This window comes from Homarus americanus, unplaced genomic scaffold (assembly GCF_018991925.1).
Source record: "Homarus americanus isolate GMGI-L3 unplaced genomic scaffold, GMGI_Hamer_2.0 scaffold57726, whole genome shotgun sequence".
NCBI lineage: Eukaryota > Metazoa > Arthropoda > Malacostraca > Decapoda > Nephropidae > Homarus > Homarus americanus.
In genome coordinates this window covers 179,521-199,098 of record NW_024753612.1, presented here as the reverse complement: position 1 = coordinate 199,098, position 19,578 = coordinate 179,521, and the positions used below count along the sequence as shown (strand labels likewise).

Below are 19,578 nucleotides of genomic sequence, written 5' to 3'. Positions count from 1 at the left end.
GCTCTCTTTCACGTTCTCCCCTCTATTCCCCTCATCTTTCTCACGTTCCTCCCCTCACACATTGTCTTTTTAACCTATTATTATCTTCATTAATTCCCAATGTGTAATAATGATAATAGTAATAATATCATAATGACTATAATAGTAATAATAATAATGATAAATGTGATAGGGAATAGTAATAGTAGCCGTTGTTGTAGTAACGTGGTTGTAATAATAGTAAAGATGATAATTACAAAATTTTGGAAATAATGATAATGGCAGTAAAACAATGTGTGTGTGTGTGTGTGTGTGTGTGTGTGTGTGTAAGTAAGTAAGTAAGTAAGTAAAGTACTGTAGTTTCTCCTTATTGGTGTACCTACAGGCTGGGTGGGACACGGCAGCTATGTCCTCAGTCAACCAGGAGGAAATTAGGCCATGGGAGACTACTGAATCAGCCGCAAGGCCGCCCTGGATGAAGTAAGTCTTTCTTAGTCTGTGTTTGTATCTCTCTCTCTCTCTCTCTCCTCTCTCTCTCTCTCTCTCTCTCTCTCTCTCTCTCTCGACAGCTCCATAGTACTAATAAAACCATATGTGTTTTGTAGATGGTGTACGAGTCTCACAGTTGATATAAAATGGTACCTTACCTGGTATATTTCCCCTGGATGTCGACACAGTTCTTAGATATGGTATAAGCTGTAAGATAGTGATTTTTTTTATCATTCTTGGTATCTTCGTAGTTCTCCCCTTCCCCCTCCACGTGATTTTTTTTTTTTTTTAGCTGTGGGTGTTTCAGATGATAGGAATTGTTGGGTAGGAAGTAAAGTCTCTCTGTAGGAATGATTTTATTTTTATTTATTTATTTATTTATTTTTTATTTTTAGTCCAGTGGCAGGCTTAGTATTAGCATGGAGATCGTTTGTTTGTCCTTTGTGTTGGTTTGATTGGTTGGTTGATTGGTTGTTTGATTGCAGCTGGGTTGGTTGGGTGCTGTTGAGTGGTTGGTTTTGGTTGGATGTTGTTTTGAGTTGGTTGGTTGGTTGGATGCTGCCGGGTTGTATTGTATTAGATATCTCGGTGGATTTCTTTGGTTAAATCAGGTTGATGTTGCCGAAGAAGGCGTCATATAACCGGGATATAATAGCAGTTGACCACCAACGCCTCAGGGAAAGACAAGACAGTTTGGTGGATCTATGTCAGCTGCTTCGTACCACCGTGACCGTGTGCTGTAGAGAAATCAATAACTCAGCTTACTAATAACTACATTCTTTCATTAATTCTCAAACATTACAATTACATGTATAAATACAGAAATCTACATATACCATTACAGAAACACGACTTACGGTTACACGGGAATACAGTTTTAGATCATCTTGTAAAGTAACTAACGAATATGTATCACCAAACATCAATACTGTATGCCAATTCCCTTTCAAGACTATTATTGCATTAGTGAATTATTAATGTCAATGATGTGATATACAAGTCGTTAGAAATAAGGTCGTATGTATGTATGTATGTACTGTATGTGTGTATGTATGTATGTATGTATGTATAGTTTCGTGTAGGTATTACGATATTCATATTTTTATTAAAGGATGAAATGGGCAATGGTAGTGAGAGGGGTGAGGTGAAGAGAGGGACGAAATTACCTGACCACGTGGAGGGGGAGTGAGTGGGGAGGGTGGAAGGGGGTGGGAAGACTCACCCTGGCAGAGGAGGCTTAGTTGACGAGGAGTTCTGACCATTTGGAGTCTTAATTTCATCATCATGGAGCGAAAAACCCTGCCTTTATTATTGACGATTTCGCCTATTCTCTCCTCCCCCTCCTCCCCCTATTCCTTCTTCTTCTCGCTTCTCCAGCCCACTCCACCACCATTCCACTCTCCACAGTTGTACCTCCCCCGTTCTTTAGCTATTCATGCGTGGATATTGGGTCATTGTTCTTTTGTTGTTGTCGAACTGACCAAACACTGACCCTCTGCCAGGCCAATCATGCCTCCCCTTCCCCTTTTCCTTCACCTCACCCATTCTTTATTTTACCTACCCATTTTTTTTCTTTCTCTCTCTCTGTCTCTCAACCTCCTTTCTTCCCTCCATACAAAACCTTTCTTATTTTGTTCGTTTTTTTTTCTTAGCTTGCAATTTTTCACTCGTATTTATAGTCTAGTTCAACGTCTTTCCTCGTGTGTGTGTGTGTGTGTGTGTGTGTGTGTGTGTGTGTGTGTGTGTGTGTGTGTGTGTGTGTGTGTGTGTGTGTGTGTGTGTGTGTGAAGGTTCCCCATAGGTAAATATAGACTTAAGGTTTTTTAAGATTCTGACTTTTGTTTGACATTGCTTGCGTTCCTTCTTGTGTTATCGTGTTTGTTTTTGTCATCTCTTTTTTATTATTCACCTTTGTTATTTATTAGTTCTTGTTGTGGCTTCTTTTTTACATTTCTTTTTCTTCTCATTATTAAAATTGTTATTATTATTTTCCCCTTTTCCTTGGTCTAATTATTTCTGTGTTTTCATTGTGTTTTTTCCTCTAGTGCTTTGTTGTTGTTGTTTTTATTTATTATAATTATTTTATATATTTCCATTATCTTCTTCCTTCTCTCTTCTTCCTCATTTTCCACTTCCCACAACCTATCGTCTACTATTACTTATCTTATGTTTTATTCTCCTTTGCTTTATTCTTCTCATTATCCCTTCCATGGCTGTAGTTCTCTCTCTCTCTCTCTCTCTCTCTCTCTCTCTCTCTCTCTCTCTCTCTCTCTCTCTCTCTCTCTCTCTCTCTCTCTCTCTCTCTCTCTCTCTCTCTGTCACTTTTCCTCCTTCTCTTTACTCACTCATTCTTCTCCCCTCTCTCACTGCTTCTCACTCACCCATGACCCCTCTCATTCGCCCCTCTCAATCTCTTCCCACTCACTCAACTCTCCCACTCCCATCCCTCATCCCACTCTCTTAACTCTCCCACTCACCATCCCTCTTCCCACTCTCAACTAATCCACTCCTCTCCTCCTTTCCACTCTCAACTTACCACACTCCTCTCCCTCTTCCCACTCACTCAACTGCCCCCACTCGCTACCCTGCACTTTCCCTCTCCTCCTCCTGCTGGGCTTGGTGTGTGAGGTCCAGTTTTCTTTTGTTTGTGTTCGTGACCAGAGGCTGCCCACATCTTGGTTTGTTTAGAGGTGGAAGGGTTGGGTAACACGCCATCGACAGCCCTCCCCCTCCCCTCCCTCCTCCTCCCTCCCGCCCTCCCTCCACTTACTTTACTACCACCACTAACACTACTACTACCACCACCACCACCACCACTACTACTACTACTACTACTACTACTACTACTACTACTACTTTTAACCGTGGCCTCCAGCCTCCCCAATAGCCACACCTTCGCCACCATTTGTTACCTTAATATTAAATATCCTAATACATAGAAGCTATCCTACTACTACTACTACTACCACCATAACCACCACTATTACTACCACCACCACCACCACTACCACCACCACCACTACTACCACTATCACCACCACTACTACTACCACCACCACCACCACCACTATTACTACCACCACTTACCATCACTACTACTACTACTACCACTACTACTATTTCTACTACCACCACCACCACCCTTTGCTTCCAACCTCGCCAACTTTACCACTATTATTGGGATTCCTGGGGCCTTGTGTCCCATGTGGTCTTGTGGCCCGGTAGGTTCTGTGGCCCAGGAGGTTTTGTGGCCTAAGAAGTCATGTCGCCCAGGAAATCTTGTGGCCCAGTAGATTTTGTGGTCCAGGAAGTCTTCTGGCCCAGGAAGTCTTGTGACCGAGTAGGTTCTGTGGCCTAGGAAGGTCTGTGGCCAAGAAATCTTTTTGGGCACGGGGTTTCTTGTGGCCTAGAGATACCCTGTGGCCCCGTCGGTCTTTTAACTCCAGATTCGGTGGTTTCTCCCCCCCCTCTCTCTCTCTCTCTCTCTCTCTCTCTCTCTCTCTCTCTCTCTCTCTCTCTCTCTCTCTCTCTCTCTCTCTCTCTCTCTCTCTCTCTCTCTCTCTCTCTCTAGTCACACGATGGTCTCTCCCTCGTAAGCATGAAGGTGAAATTTATTTGTCACCACCTTCAATCCAAGGAGAGGGGAGTGGGGTGGAGGGGGGTACTAAGAGAGGGTGGGAGGGTAATAGGGGGTACTAAGAGGAGGAGGTGGGGGGGTGAGTCTTGCACCAATATACGGCTGCGACCGCCTCTAATTTCCCGCGGGGTCACCACTGCCACCACGCATTATATTTTTTTCCCCCTTCTGGAGCGGTGAGAGACGAGAGCCCAGCGCCACACACCTCGAGGGAACATTGTGGATTATTTAGGTCTTTGGTGGTCGATCATCAGCGTATTGACTGGTGTCTTGTGATGAAGCTAAGCTGGTCGTCGCCTTGGTTGTTCATGCCTCCTCCTCCTCCTCCTCCTCTTCCTCCTCCTCCTCCTCCTCTCCTCCTCCCTCCTCCTCCTCCTCCTCCTCCTCCTCCTCCTCCTCCTCCTCCTCCTCCTCCTCCTCTTCCTCCTCTTCCTCCTCTTCCCCTTCCTCTCCTCCTCCATCAGTCCTGGATCAATGAGACATATAAAGTTCACCAGCGAGATCCTCAGAGGCGAAGGAATTGTAATCGAAATTCTTAGTGAGTCCGTCCGTCCATATCCTGTTAAGTCTACGGATATATCCTTCACTCTTTCCAGCGGGTTAGAGTGACAATTGACCCTGACCAGATTGAGGAATTAGGCCAAAGAGACAATGACCTTTTATATTGTTTTAGAATATGGAATACGTAGAATTCGATACTCCTGTTGATTAGTCTACCTGCCAGGTGTATTACTGTCGCCTTAATTAACGATCGTGAACCAGGTAAATGCTCTGTGTGTTGAACTTGATACAGGAGAGAGTATTAAAAGTCTCGTTATCATACCCTGGTGTTACTGATACCTTCCTTCACTGTTATCGTTGAGCATTTGTGTTGAATTTCTGTCTTGGTTTTGTGTGTGTGTGTGTGTGTGTGTGTGTGTGTGTGTGTATGTGTGTGTGTGTGTGTGTGTGTGTGTGTGGACAGAGACAAACCCTCACCCCCCCTCCCCCCCATCCCCACTACCCCCACCATCCCCACTACCCCCACCTGTCCCACTACCCCCCACCATCCCCACTACCCCCACCATCCCTACTACCCCCCATCATCCCCCACTTTCACACACCCCCCCTCCAGCATCCCTCCTCGGCCAGTATTGTATTATTTCCTGGCAGCAGTACGGTGGGCGGCCTTTGATGGTGACGGCTGTGTTGGGCCTCACAAGGAAATAACTGTGGCGGTATCTTGTCTTCCCAGTTGTGTTGTGTCTTCCTCTACGCTTTATTCTTTTGTTCCTTCTCTCACAGCTTCATCGTAGTCATCTCGTTCCAGTTGTTATCTCTCTCTCTCTCTCTCTCTCTCTCTCTCTCTCTCTCTCTCTCTCTCTCTCTCTCTCTCTCTCTCTCTTCCTCGAGTTACTGCTATTTATTGTTTTCCATGTCGAGATGGTCCTTTTGACTTTACAATTTCTCCCCTCACTCCTCCTCCTCCTCCTCCTCCTCCTCCTCCTCCTCCTCCTCCTCCTCTCCTCCTTCCCTCAGTCTTCCTCCTCCTCCTCCTCCTCCTCCCTCCTCCTCCTCCTCCTCCTCCTCCTCCTCCTCCTCCTCCTCCCTCCTCCTCCTCCCCTCCTCCTCCTCCTCCTTCCACTCAGTCTTCCTCCTCCTCTCTTTACTCTTCTTCCTCCATCCTTTTTCCCTCACTCTTCTTCCCCTCATCTCACACCTTCTCTTCCTCCCCTCACTCCTCACTTCTTACCCCCTTCCCTCGCTTCTCTTTCCTCTCACTCTTCTTCAGTTGTATCTTTGTTTGTCTGTACCTGTGTTTAGTTAAGGGTTCGGGATTAACTAAAGATACCTTGGGGGTTAGGTTAGATTTGGGTTACATTAAACTAGGATTAGGTTGGGTTGGTTTATAATACGGTTGGTTAGACTTGGTTGGTGTTAGATTAGATTTGGTTGTTTATATCTTTAAGTATTTGTATATTTATTTATTAATTAATTTATTTATTTTTATTTTTATTTTACTTTTATTTATTTTTTATTTGTATACACCCGGAAATTTTTTAACAATATGAAGTATTTTAAACTATACACCTAAAACCATACAACTTGTTATAACAACACATACAACATATACAAAACAACAATATACAATACATACAGAAATACAACCACTTACAAAAAAGCTGAAAATATCATACGAATACTCACAATACTCTTGGCACTATATACCTCTATTTACAATACTCTGGACACACTATGAGACCTACAATACTCTGGACACTATAAGACCTTCTACAATAATCTGGACACACTATGAGACCTACAATACTCTGGACACTATAAGACCTTCTACAATAATCTGGACACACTATGAGACCTACAATACTCTGGACACTATAAGACCTTCTACAATAATCTGGACACACTATGAGACCTACAATACTCTGGACACTATAAGACCTTCTACAATAATCTGGACACAATAAAAGACTATAAGACTTTCGACAATAATCTTCTACAATAAATGGACACAACACAAGACCTCCTACAACCTTTGAAAATCTTGATACAATAGGCCTGTGCACCCGGTTTAAATAGTCGTAGATGAAATAGGTGATCTACAAGACACACGACTCCCTATCCTTCATCCCCCACAACTACATGGGACATACAGCCGTCAACAGCAATCTTAATAGAAAGGTTAGGAGGATGGTGTGATGGGCGGGAGGAAGGAAGGGGTGGCAGGGAGGAAGGATTGGGTGGAAGGTGTTGTGTGAGGGGTGGCAGTAAGGAAGGAAGGGGTCATGTGAGGTTGCCAGAAGGGAAGGAAGGGGTAATTTGAGGGTGGTAGGTAGGCAGGAAGGGGTAATGTGTAGGGTGAAAGGAAGGAGGGAAGGGGTAATATAAGGGGTGGCAGGAAGGAGGGAAGGAAGGGGTAATGTAAGGGGTGGCAGAAAGGAAGGAAGGGGTAATGTGAGGGGTGGCAGGAAGGAAAGGGTAATATGAGGGGTAGTAAGCAGGAAGGAAGGGAGGGGTAATGGAGGGTTTGTAAGCAGGAAGGAAGGGGTGGTGCCGTAGCCTGGCCGGGGTTGAGCGAGGGGGCGGGGCCGTACGACAATCAAGTCTTCGCAGGGGGTCACGTTGGCGGACGCACGACTAGCACACAACACTGGGCACCTTTTTCGTTACCTCACTGGATTCCACATTATGCTCTTGCTTCTCTCCCTCACGCAGATGAATTGTTTATTATTCCCTGTTGAAATATCACGTAGAAGCAGTTGAAGACAGGCATGGGTATTAAACGTGGTTGGGCAGGGTTTGGCATCGGGGGTTGGCGCAAGCAGCGGGAGGGGCAACCACTATAGAAATCGGCTGCTTCAGTGGATCAAAGAGAAGGCTAATTTGGAACGATAACCATCATCGCGTCCCGATCACTTCGTCCACGCGGTCTCATGCCCAACTACGGTGCCGTAAATTGTGACTATAAATGATTTGTAATAATTAATTTAAATTATTCTTCGTCAAAAATTAACAAGAATTTTATTAGATTGTCCCTGAATGTGTTTGAAACTACGGTAGTGAGTCGTTAAGGAAGTGCGTGCGACGGAGCGTTCACGTGTCGGGACGCAGTAAACACGTCGCGGAACAATAGGGGGGTCGGGGCAGCGGGTAGCCTGGGTGTCGCTTTCCCATGCACGTTGTGGTGGTGGAGGGGCCCCCAGGGGTAGCTCCCTTCCTCCAGGGGCCTGCTGAGGTGACTAACTCTTCACGCAGAACCGTTCAAGGGGGCAGCAACCATCCTAGTGGAACTACTTAGGCGCAGTACCTTTCTCTGTGGAACTTTTTAGGGTGCAGTAACTTTCACTGTGGAATCACTTAAGGGGCAGTAGCTTCCTCTGTGAAACTTCTTAAGGGGCGGTAACTTTCTCTGTTGAATCACTTAAGGGGCAGTTACTTTCTGGTGAACTACTTAAGGGGCAGTAACTTTCTCTATTGTACCACTTAGGAGTTAACAACAACTTTCCGTATGGAACTACTTACGGGGGAATAACTTTCCCTATGGAACTACTTAAGGGGCAGTAACTTTATCTGTGTAGCTACTTAAGGGGCAGTTACTTTCTTTGTGGAAATACTTAAGGGGCAATTACTTTCTCTGTGGAACTACTTAAGGGGCAGTAACTTTCTTTGTGGAACTACTTAAGGGGCAGTAACTTTCTTTGTGGAACTACTTAAGGGCAGTAACTTTCTTTGTGGAACTACTTAAGGGCAGTAACTTTCTTTGTGGAACTACTTAAGGGCAGTAACTTTCTTTGTGGAACTACTTAAGGGCAGTAACTTTCTTTGTGGAACTACTTAAGGGCAGTAACTTTCTTTGTGGAACTACTTAGGGGCAGTAACTTTCTTTGTGAAACTACTTGGGGCGACGCTTTCTTTGTGGAACTTCTTAAGGGCAGTAACTTTCTTTGAAATGGGAACTTCACCCAAGGGCAGTAACTTTCCTTGTGGAACTACTTGAGGGCAGTAGCTTTCTTTGTGGAACTACTTAAGGGCAGTAACTTTCTTTGTGGAACTACTTAAGGGCAGTAACTTTCTTTGTGGAACTACTTAAGGGCAGTAACTTTCTTTGTGGAACTACTAAAGGGCAGTAACTTTCTTTGTGGAAGTACTTAAGGGGCAGTAACTTTCTTTGTGGAACTACTTAAGGGCAGTAACTTTCTTTGTGGAACTACTTAAGGGCAGTAACTTTCCTTGTGGAACTACTTAAGGGGCAGTAACTTTCTTTGTGGAACTACTTAAGGGCAGTAACTTTCTTTGTGGAACTACTTAAGGGCAGTAACTTTCCTTGTGGAACTACTTAAGGGGCAGTAACTTTCTTCTTTAATATATTCTTTCACGGGTATTAATCTGCTCGTTAATGACCTACCAGGGGAAGGAGCTGCCTCCCTCTTCTGCCATTCAGTGTGACTTACTGCTGTGGTGGTGTGTTGGGTGTAGCAGCCTGCCATGTATAACTCCTCTGGGTGTAACAGCCTACCATGTGTAACTCCTCTGGGTGTAGCAGCCTGCCATGTATAACTCCTCTGGGTGTAGCAGTCTGCCATGTGTAACTCCTCTGGGTGTAACAGCCTACCATGAGTAACTCCTCTGAGTGTAACAGCCTACCATGTATAACTCAACTATGTGTAACAGCCTACCATGTGTAACTCCTCTGGGTGTAACAGCCTACCATGTGTAACTCCTCTGGGTGTAGCAGTCTGCCATGTGTAACTCCTCTGGGTGTAACAGCCTACCATGTATAACTCCTCTGGGTGTAACAAACCTACCATGTATAACTCCTCTGGGTGTAACAGCCTACCATGTATAACTCCTCTGGGTGTAACAGCCTACCATGTATAACTCCTCTGTCCACATCAGGTCAACAATATGCTCACTGGCACCTTCCTCAGCCCAGATCCTCTCAGTGTGGTACTGTACATCAATCTGGTCAGAAAGTTTCCCAATGCTATCCTTTGCTAGTTCGCGGTTAACCGTTGTTTAACTTTCTTATCCTCGGAAAAAGAATCCATCGCCACATAGTTATTTGGAAGAACACTCTGAACAAATAGATGATGATAGAGTTTGTATATAATGTTGAAAGTCATCTGTAATGGTTTTTTAGATCAACCAAATTAAGACCAGGAAATAGTAACGTAATATGGTGAGTGGGTGGCAGGGTACGTGTGTGACGATGGTTCCAGTGTATTAATGTTGAATTGTTATTGACAGCCTAGAAGGTTACACTTGTCCAGGTACCATGTTTCAGGTTCATTTTTATATGTACTCTCTCATGGTAGAAGCTACACTGTGTCCCTACCGTCACTCATAGTAGAAGCTACACTGTGTCCCTACCGTCACTCATAGTAGAAGCTACACTGTGTCCCTACCGTCACTCATGGTAGAAGCTAAACTGTGTCCCTACCCTACCGTCACTTATAGTAGAAGCTACACTGTGCCCCTACCGTCACTCACACTCTGTAACTCATAAAGAGACAGCGCCGCCTCACCCGCCCCTTGTTGAAAGACTACATCATACATAATTGACAAGAGGCGAAGTTGCTTGTATGAGGGCGGGTTGAAGTGGACCCTCAGGAAGTTAGATAAAAACTATTAACAGCTTTCATCCCACTTTTCATTTTTCTGGAGCCTTTTCTCAGGGTAAGGCTGTTGGCTCCTCACCCGCCTCTCTTGACCATCGTTAGGTTGGAGTATGCTTGAGCAGGTACCTCACTGACACTACTTCACTCACCTGCCTCACCATCCCCACATAGCTCTCAATATTTTTTTTTTCACATTTTCTACCACACCGATGATGTGGTGATGTTTCCAAGAGATTTATTTTTTAAAGTCTTAGTAGTAATTAATATGGTGTCGATTTTACAATGTGTTTTGTCAGTGGATACATTCTTGTGTCCTGAGCTCCCCCCAAAAACAATTAAATACTGCGATAAACTTCGAATATTCTTCCTGGGTTAAAAACAAAGTATTGTTATGATCTTAAAAATATTCTGACGAAGGGAGTCATCACCATCACCCTTCACTTAATATGGATCAAAGTCCTCCTAGAGACCCCGTGAACAAGGGGTGTTATTTCTGCCTTAGTTTAATGGTTCAGTTATCAGGGGGAAATTTTTGCTTATTTTAGAATGCACAGTACGACCTGGACGTGTTAAACATATCGTAGGTGGAAGTATTAGATAAGGAAATAACTAAGACTTTGCTATTGAGTACCTTACCTGACCCTACCTGACATACTTTAACCTAAGCTAACCTAAACGTATTACTATTATTATTTTATTATTATTGTTATTATTATTATTTTTTTTATTACTATTGTATTTTTTATTACTACTACTATTATTATTACAGCCATCCGAACTGTAAATATAGACATTAATTTTATTTTCCATCCATTTTTCTTTCTGATAAATGGTTGACAATTTTCAAGCTTATGTTCTTGAGAGAATTGGGGAGGGTTAGGAGATGCCTCCTTTCAGGAATCAGAGGTCATTTTAATTAGCGGCTGGTGTTTGGTGTGGCCTGGTAACCTGCTGTCATAACGCTGATGAACGGCAAAAGGTCATGCAAAGGCGTGATGGAGCCAGACTGTGGAGCCAAAACATGATATATAGATTAATGGGGATCCTTTTACATGCCCGAGACCTGAGACCTTTCAATATCCGGGTAAGGAAAAAAAAAGAAGGAAATACAATGAATGAAATGTGTATTGATTTAGTCGAAATATTGGAATGTTATCGGAATATTAGATGTTATTTTGTTGATTAATATAGATAATGGAATGATAATACTGGCCATGAATTAGAGGATATTAACGTGGTAACATGATTGGATTATGGGGGTAAGATGTGGATGGTGAGTTTGAGGGATTTATGGTATGATGGTAATGGTAGTTGTGACCCGTGGGAGATGGTGAGGAAATTGTTGTAGAGATAGGGAGAGATAGTGATAGATAATGGTGAGGGAGAGATAGACACGATGATGGTGAGGGAGAGATAGACACGATGATGGTGAGGGAGAGATAGAAATAGATGATGATAGTGATAGATGATGGTGGTAGTAAGGGAGAAATAGTGGGAGATGATGATGGTAGTGAATGAGATTGAGAAATAATATCGCTAGTATCACCAACAGTATAAACGCCACCTTATGAGGAACACTTCTTTACGACTCAGTATTTGTGGCTGTATAAATATAGATTAATAATTAGGTAATAATATAGCAAATAATATCAATAATAGTTTTCCATACTATAAAGAAAATTACTATGCAAATTTCTTACCTCTTAAAAAATATGCACACTTGGTAAAGAAAAAATAGGGATATTAAGTTGACATATTAGTTGAGTTTATGACGAGTTTTATTGGAGACTCAGCCCTCATGACTACCCCTCAACTTATTACTGGAGGGAAGGTGGGAGCAAGGAGGTGGACTGGGGGACAGGCGGACACGTTTGAGGGTGGCGGCTCCATTGTGGCGGCCGACTAGGGGGTGATATCAGGGAAATGAAAAGGATTGTGGTGAAGGGGGGTGAGGATGAGGGAGTGAGCGATTCGGGGTCCCTCCCTATAGCTCCCACGTAGGCCTAGTTGGGCGGCGGTCAGTGTATGAGCCTATTCTTGTGGTGGTCTTTGTAGCGGTGACGACGCGGCGTCCTGTGGCGGGAGGCCTAAGGCAGGAGTCCCTCGCGATGAAATGGACACGCCTCTTAATTTCTTTCCAGCCCCCCCCCCCCCCCTTTTCTTTTTTATTTCACCAGTTTTGGGGAAAAGGGGTGTTGGAGTGCGGTCCTTAAAGCCTCTTTTGACCAAATTTCTAAAGGAGCTTTTCATGATCGGACAATAGGATTACAATACCTTAGGTCAGCTTAGCGGCGGACATGACGGGTGAGGTGACTTCTGTCCTGTACTGACTCCCTGAAGAAATCATGTTTACATCTGCTGGTTTAAGTGCATTTTTTTCTAATTTGGTTTATTAAAATTACCAAAATATTAACCATAGGTGATATAATATGGTGTAAATTTGATCACAATAAACCGTGTGTGTCCCCAAATATTCTGAAATTGGAATAGTACCACAAAATATAGATTTACCTCAGATGCAACACTATATAATTATACCTATAGAATATAACGCAAATATACCTGTAATATATATAACTACATAAATACCCGTAGCATATAACAATAGAAATATAACTAAAATTTAACAATGGAACATTTTACCTGCAGAATATAACGTTATGAATATACTTTCAGGATATAACACGAGGAAACATACTCCCCCGGTGGAAAATTTCTGAAAGTGTCCCCTAAGTTACTCTTGTTAATGAAAATATACCACAAAATCCACCACCATTACAATACATCTGGAACAGCTCTCTCTCTCTCTCTCTCTCTCTCTCTCTCTCTCTCTCTCTCTCTCTCTCTCTCTCTCTCTCTCTCTCTCTCTCTCTCTCTCTCTCTCTCTCTCTCTCTCTCTCTCTCTCTCTCTCTCTCTCTCTCTCTCTCTCTCTCTCAAAATAGCTGAACTATACTGAACAACTCACTTGTACCTCCCTGCCAGAAGCCACACACACACACACACACACACACACACACACACACACACACACACACACACACACACACACACACACCGATTTACTCTACTTGTTGGGTTTGGTATTTTTTCATGAGGTGTGTTGTCCCGGAGTCGACGTATTCAACACCCCTTTTGTCGCATTTCTTGGAACACGTCTTCCCTTCCCACAACATCCATCCTCTCATTGCAAACTCTGTGCAATTTTTTTTTTTACCCTTCATCGTTCTCAAAGAGTGACATGACGCCATTTCCCCTCTTACCCCTCGCCCCCATGTTATAAATCTTCCTAATATGGTTATCCGTGCTGTGGCGTAATCGGTACATATCCGTGAACGCAAACGGCACGAACTCAATGCGTCCTAGACCTCGAAGTAATACATAACGCGTAATTTTCCCCCTGTTTTTGTTGTTGATGTCTGTTATTGGTTGGCCAGTCAGTGTTATTTTATTTCACCATCTTTACAATGGTATTAAAACGGCCTATGAAAAAAATCCACATCCGGAACAAGATATTTTTTACGTATTCAAAAACAATATTCGTATTAGGATTAAAAAAAAATATATATATATTTAAAAATCCGGAATACGTGTTTGATATTTCGCGCTTCCGTATTAAAATAAACAGTTAATGAAAAAGAGATCGTATTTTTTTGGGTTATATTTTCTTGTTTTTTCTGTTTCTCTCCATTTTTTTCCAGAGTCCATTTTAGGGTGTGAATAGCCACCTGGGCTCGAGTGCCTCATTACTGTTGACATTTTGAGCTTTTTAGCCTGGCACGCCCTCAACCCCTCCCACCTCACCCCCACCCACACCCCCACATCACCCTCTTCCCCCTCCTTACCACCCCCCCCCACCACCTCTCTGTCTCTCCCTGTCACTCTTTTTCCCTCTCTTTCTCTCCCTGTCACTCTTCTTCCCTCTCTGTCTCTCACCCTTCCTCTCACTTCCTCGTCTATTTCCCCTCCTTAATTCACAAACTCTTCCCCATTCCCTCTGTCTCCCCATTTTTGTTTACATCTTTTCTCATTTTCTGGTTCCTTTTCCTTATTATTCTCTCCGTCCACATTTATGATCTCTCTCCATTTCTCCTTCTTCCCTTCCTTCATCTATTCTATTTCTTCGCGTCTCCTTTATTTATTCTCTCCTGTCCTTCATTATCACCCTTTTTTCTTCCTTCCAGACATATATATCTTCCTTTAATTCCCTTATTATTATTATTATTATTATTCCCCACCAACCATTATCACCCTCTCTCTCCTCTCTCTCTCTCTCTCTCTCTCTCTCTCTCTCTCTCTCCTCTCTCTCTCTCTCTCTCTCTCTCTCTCTCTCTCCTCCCCCAGTCCTTCGTAGCGTTTAGTTCCTTTCCCTATTCCCCTTCACTCCCCATTTCCTACTTCCCTCCCCTCCGCTCCTTCCCTCCATCCTCCTTCCTTCCCCAACTTCCTACTTCCCCCCCAAGACTCCTTCCCTCATCCCTCCTCCCTTTCACAGCTCCTTCCAGTACTTCCCTCCCCTTCCAGATTCCCTGCTTCCCTACCCACCCCTCTCCTCCTCATCACTCCCTCCACCATCCCCTCCTCCTCCCCACTCCCCTAGTTCCCGAGGTGAAACAAGGTCTTAGTTCTCTGTCGTTGTCTCAGTAGTCGGACAAATACACGAGACTGTTGTTGCGTTTGTTTTTCTCGCTCCGTACATCTACTCGTATTTGTTTGTTTTGTTTATTTGTTTGTTTTGTTTATTTGTTTGTCTTATTTATGGGGCTTTAAAATATTTCCTTTGTTTTAGTGTTGTATTTTGTTGTTGTTTTTGTTGGTCCCAATGTTGTGTTGTGTTTGCTTTATTTGTTAACCAGGAGGGTGTTAGTGGGTGGTGTATGGTGTTAGTGGTGCAGGGTGTTGTGTTAGTGGTGCAGGGTGTTAGTGGTGCAGGTGTTGGTGCAGGGTGTTAGTGGTGCAGGGTGTTGCAGTTAGTGATGTATGGTGTTAGTGGTGGTGTTAGTGGCGTGTTGGTGTTGTTAGTGGTGCAGGGTGTTAGTGTGTATGGTGTTAGTGGTGTTAGGGTGTTAGTGGTGCAGGGTGTTAGTGGTGCAGGGTGTTAGTGATGTATGGTGTGGTGGTGCAGGGTGTTAAGGTGTTAGTGGTGCAAGGTGTTATGGTGCAGGGTGTTAGTGGTGCAGGGTGTTAGTGTAAGGGTGTTAGTGGTGCAGGGTGTTAGTGATGTATGGTGTTAGTGGTGCAGGGTTGTGGTGCTGGTGCAGGTTGTTAGTGGTGCAGGGTGTTAGTGATGTATGGTGTTAGTGGTGCATGGTGTTAGTGGTGCAGATGTATGGTGTTAAGGGTGTTAGTGATGTAGAGCAGGTGTTAGGGTGTTAGTGTGGTGCAGGGTGTTAGTGATGTATGGTGTTAGTGGTGCAGGGTGTTAGTGATGCAGGGTGTTAGTGGTGCAGGGTGTCAGTGGTGCAGGGGTGTTAGTAATGTATGGTGTTAGTGGTGCAGGGTGTTAGTGGTGCAGGGTGTTAGTGGGTGTTAGGGTGTTAGTGGTAAAGGGTGTTAGTGGTGCATGGTGTCAGTGGTGCAGGGTGTTGCATGGTGCAGGGTGTTAGGGTGTTAGTGCAGGTGTTAGTGGTGGGTGTTAGGGTGCAGGGTGTTAGTGGTAGGGTGTTAGTGGTTAGGGTGTTAGTGGTGCATGGTGTCAGTGGTGCAGGGTGTTAGTGGTGCAGGGTGTTAGTGGTGCAAGTGGTGCAGTGGTGCAAGGTGTTAGTGGTGCAGGGTGTGTTAGTGGTGCATGGTGTCAGTGGTGCAGGGTGTTAGTGGTAAAGGGTGTTAGTGGTGCATGGTGTCAGTGGTGCAGGGTGTTAGTGGTAAAGGGTGTTAGTGGTGCATGGTGTCAGTGGTGCAGGGTGTTAGTGGTGCAAGGTGTTAGTGGTGCAGGGTGTTAGTGGTGCAAGGTGTTAGTGTGTTGAGGTCACTCGCTGTCCTCTGAACACCAACTTCCATTAAACTGTTATTTTATGCCCTCAGCGCCACAGTTAGCGGAGGGTGTTTGTTTGTTTTCTGTCCTAGCATGTGTCCTTCCTTCCCGCCCTTCCTTCCTTCCTTCCTTCCTTCCTTCCTTCCTTCCTTCCTTCCTTCCTTCCTTCCTTCCTCCTAAAGATTTTCACCTACGTTGTGATATATTTACATACAATCATCTCAGCCTTATATTTGCCATCTTTGTTCATGTCATTGTAATTGAACGGGTGTAATGAGTGAATGAAATGATACCTCATAACACTCGATCTTTGGTGTAATGTACTGTTGAATAGACGCAAATTATGAAGATGTTGAGAAGGAAGCAGGGAGAGAGGGAGGAAAGACTGGCGGGGAGAGAGGAATAAAGCGAAGGAGGAAGGAAGGAAGGAAGGAAGGCTCGCAGTTAGGGAGGAAAAAAAGTAGGGAGACGGGGAGGAAGAATGTTAGGGAGGGGAAAAGGCAAGCAAGGATGGAGGGAGGGGTGAAGGAAGGGAGAAAGGCTGGTAGGGTAGGAGAGGTGAAGGAAGGGAGAGGAGGACGGGACAGGTGAGGACTGACCACACCCTGGAGAGCGACACCTTCGTCAGTCCTACACACTCACCTGTATACCTGAGTGTCATACACCTGACTTGCCAGCGGTCACTCGTACCCTGAACCGCCAGTGAGGACAAAGTGGTGTTGGGAGGACTGACTCAGGTGTTGGCAGGACTGATTCAGGTGTTGGCAGGACTGATTCAGGTGTTAGAAGGACTGGCACGGAGAGGTGTTGGCAGGACTGACTCAGGTGTTAGAAGGACTGGCACGGAGAGGTGTTGGCAGCACTGACTCAGGTGTTGGCAGGACTGATTCAGGTGTTAGAAGGACTGGCACGGAGAGGTGTTGGCAGGACTGACTCAGGTGTTGGCAGGACTAATTCAGGTGTTAGAAGGACTGGTACGGAGAGGTGTTGGCAGGGCTGATTCAGGTGTTAGAAGGACTGGCACGGAGAGGTGTTGGCAGGACTGACATAGGTGTTGGCAGGGTGTTGACAAGACTTCAGACGGGCAGGACAACGCTGTAAGAAGTAATAAGACTCCAAGCATGGTGTTGGCAGGAGGGAGGTGTCAGTTGTAGGTTGGCAGGCGTCAACATCCCTCGGTTGTGTTAGATGGACTTGTATAAAGAATTACGAAGCTTCTGAATAGTTGTGGTAATAATAAAAGAGTTGGGGGAAAAGGAGGTCTATTGACTCGACAACAAAACGTGTTGATTCACAAGGTATTAAAAGCCTGCGGGACCGGCCTGAGTATCCCAATTTACACAGTTCAGTGTTGACTCGAGAAATTGTGTAGTAGATTAGTCGTGACTCTGGCGTTGATGTTGCACTCTGGCCCTGGGAGTGAGAGAAGCGCCTCCAGTACCCTTGTGTGTGTGTGTGTGTGTGTGTGTGTGTGTGTGTGTGTGTGTGTGTGTGTGTGTGTGTGTGTGTGTGTGTGTGTGTGTGTGTGTGTGTGTGCGTGTGTGTGTGCAGCTTTTGACTCGTTCGCCTTTTTTTAACGGGGGGGAAATTTTACATCATAAGAGTCATTCCTTGAACTTCTTGCTGTTTCTTTGTATAATATTTATGTTACATTTCGTAGTTTTCAAAGGAAATCTCTGCCTTATGAAATTTATATAATTTATATTACCTAAGAATGAGAGAGAATCCTGAGCTGTAGAATTATTTGAGTTGTGTTACATTAGACTGAAAGGGTAAACCTACCTTATTGAATACCACTGCACATATTGACCTTGCTTATAAAAGGGGAAAACCTGCTTTATAGAACCACGTAAACTAATGTAATTAAGGTAAACAAGAACACCTGCTTTTGAAAATAAAATTATATTACTTAAATTTTATGAACTGATCCGAAAAAAGTGACATTTGATACTTAAGTAAACCAAAACAGTTTCTCTTTTCAATAATAGAAACTCCAGCTTAGAGTTGATGAATCTTAAGGTTTTATTTGAACTTTTCTGTAAATTGGATTTCTTTAGTTATTGCGGAGGTGGGTGTCACTGGCTGTTATGGTATGGGTAATGGCAGTTGTGTGAGGGTAATGGTAGTTGTGTGAGAGTAATGGCAGTTGTTTGAGGGTAATGATAGTTGTGTAAGGCTAATGGCACTTGTGTAAAGTTAATGGTAGTTATATAAAGGTAATGGTAGTTTTAGAAGGGTAATGGTAGTTTTAGAATGGGTAATGGTAGTTATATAAAGGTAATGGTAGTTTTAGAAGGGTAATGGTAGTTTTAGAAGGGTAATGGTAGTTATATGAAGGTAATGGTAGTTTTAGAAGGGTAATGGTAGTTTTAGAAGGGTAATGGTAGTTGTGCAAGGTTAATGGTAGTTATGTAGAGGTAATGGTAGTTTTAGAAGGGTAATGGTAGTTGTGTAAGGTTAATGGTAGTTATATAAAGGTAATGGTAGTTTTAGATGGGTAATGGTAGTTGTGTAAGGCAAGTGGTAATTGTGCAAGGTTAATGGTAGTTGTATAAAGGTAATGGTAGTTGTGTGAGGGTAATGGTAGTTTTGTAAGTATTTTTCTCAAGTGTGTTTATAAGTACAGTGTATGGTATGTGTCTTAGAGCAGTGTTTGTATGTGGTTACTTAAGAATAGTGTATTAAGTTAATGTAAGTAATTGTTATCGTGTGAAATTCAGGCGGGCTTCCACGGTCAACCATCTTTGTCCGTTGCTCCGTCTTCTCATCGTCCGTGCGTCCGTTTGTACTTGTTCGTTTCTCTTATGAATCTGTTGCCGGTTGTAAGTGTTTATTGATATAGTAATGGTGATGAAATTGGGCGTGTGTGGTCCATGGAGTAGAGTTGCTTCCTGTCTTTTATTGAAACCCTGTCCATAATTTATTGTTATTGTTATTATTATTATTATTATTATTATTATTATTATTATTATTATTGTTGTCGTTGTTTGGTTTTTATTATTGATATTATTACAGTATTGTTATTGTTGATGTTGTTATTTATATTGTTCTTGTTGTTGCGGTTATTATTATTATTATCTTAATAGTCTTCTGATTTTTTTTACTTGACTGGACCACACCTATACTGTTCACTGATACGATGTTTTGCCTTGACACGACATTTTTGCCTTGACACGATGTTTTGGCTTTGATATGACGTTTTTGCCTTGACACGATGTTTTGCTATGATACGACCTTTTTGCTATGATAGGAAATGTTTGCCTTGACACGTCATTCTTACCTTGACACGACATTTTTACCTTGACACACCGTTTTTGCTTTAATACGACGTTTAGCTTCTGGTGTTGTAATGGCGTGTGAGTGTGTGTAAATATGTGAGTGAATC

The 19,578-nt window shown here is 43.6% G+C and overlaps 1 protein-coding gene across 1 annotated transcript in view; it reads left to right on the top strand.

Moving 5' to 3' along the window:
* LOC121855399 (Fanconi anemia group J protein homolog) overlaps window positions 1–19,578 on the top strand; it is a 279,612-nt gene that overhangs the window by 88,005 nt on the left and 172,029 nt on the right. Inside the window, exon 5 of the mRNA XM_042350301.1 lies at window positions 365–459. Within this exon, the coding sequence (XP_042206235.1) occupies window positions 365–459 (95 nt within the window). The remainder of the gene's footprint in view (window positions 1–364; window positions 460–19,578) is intronic.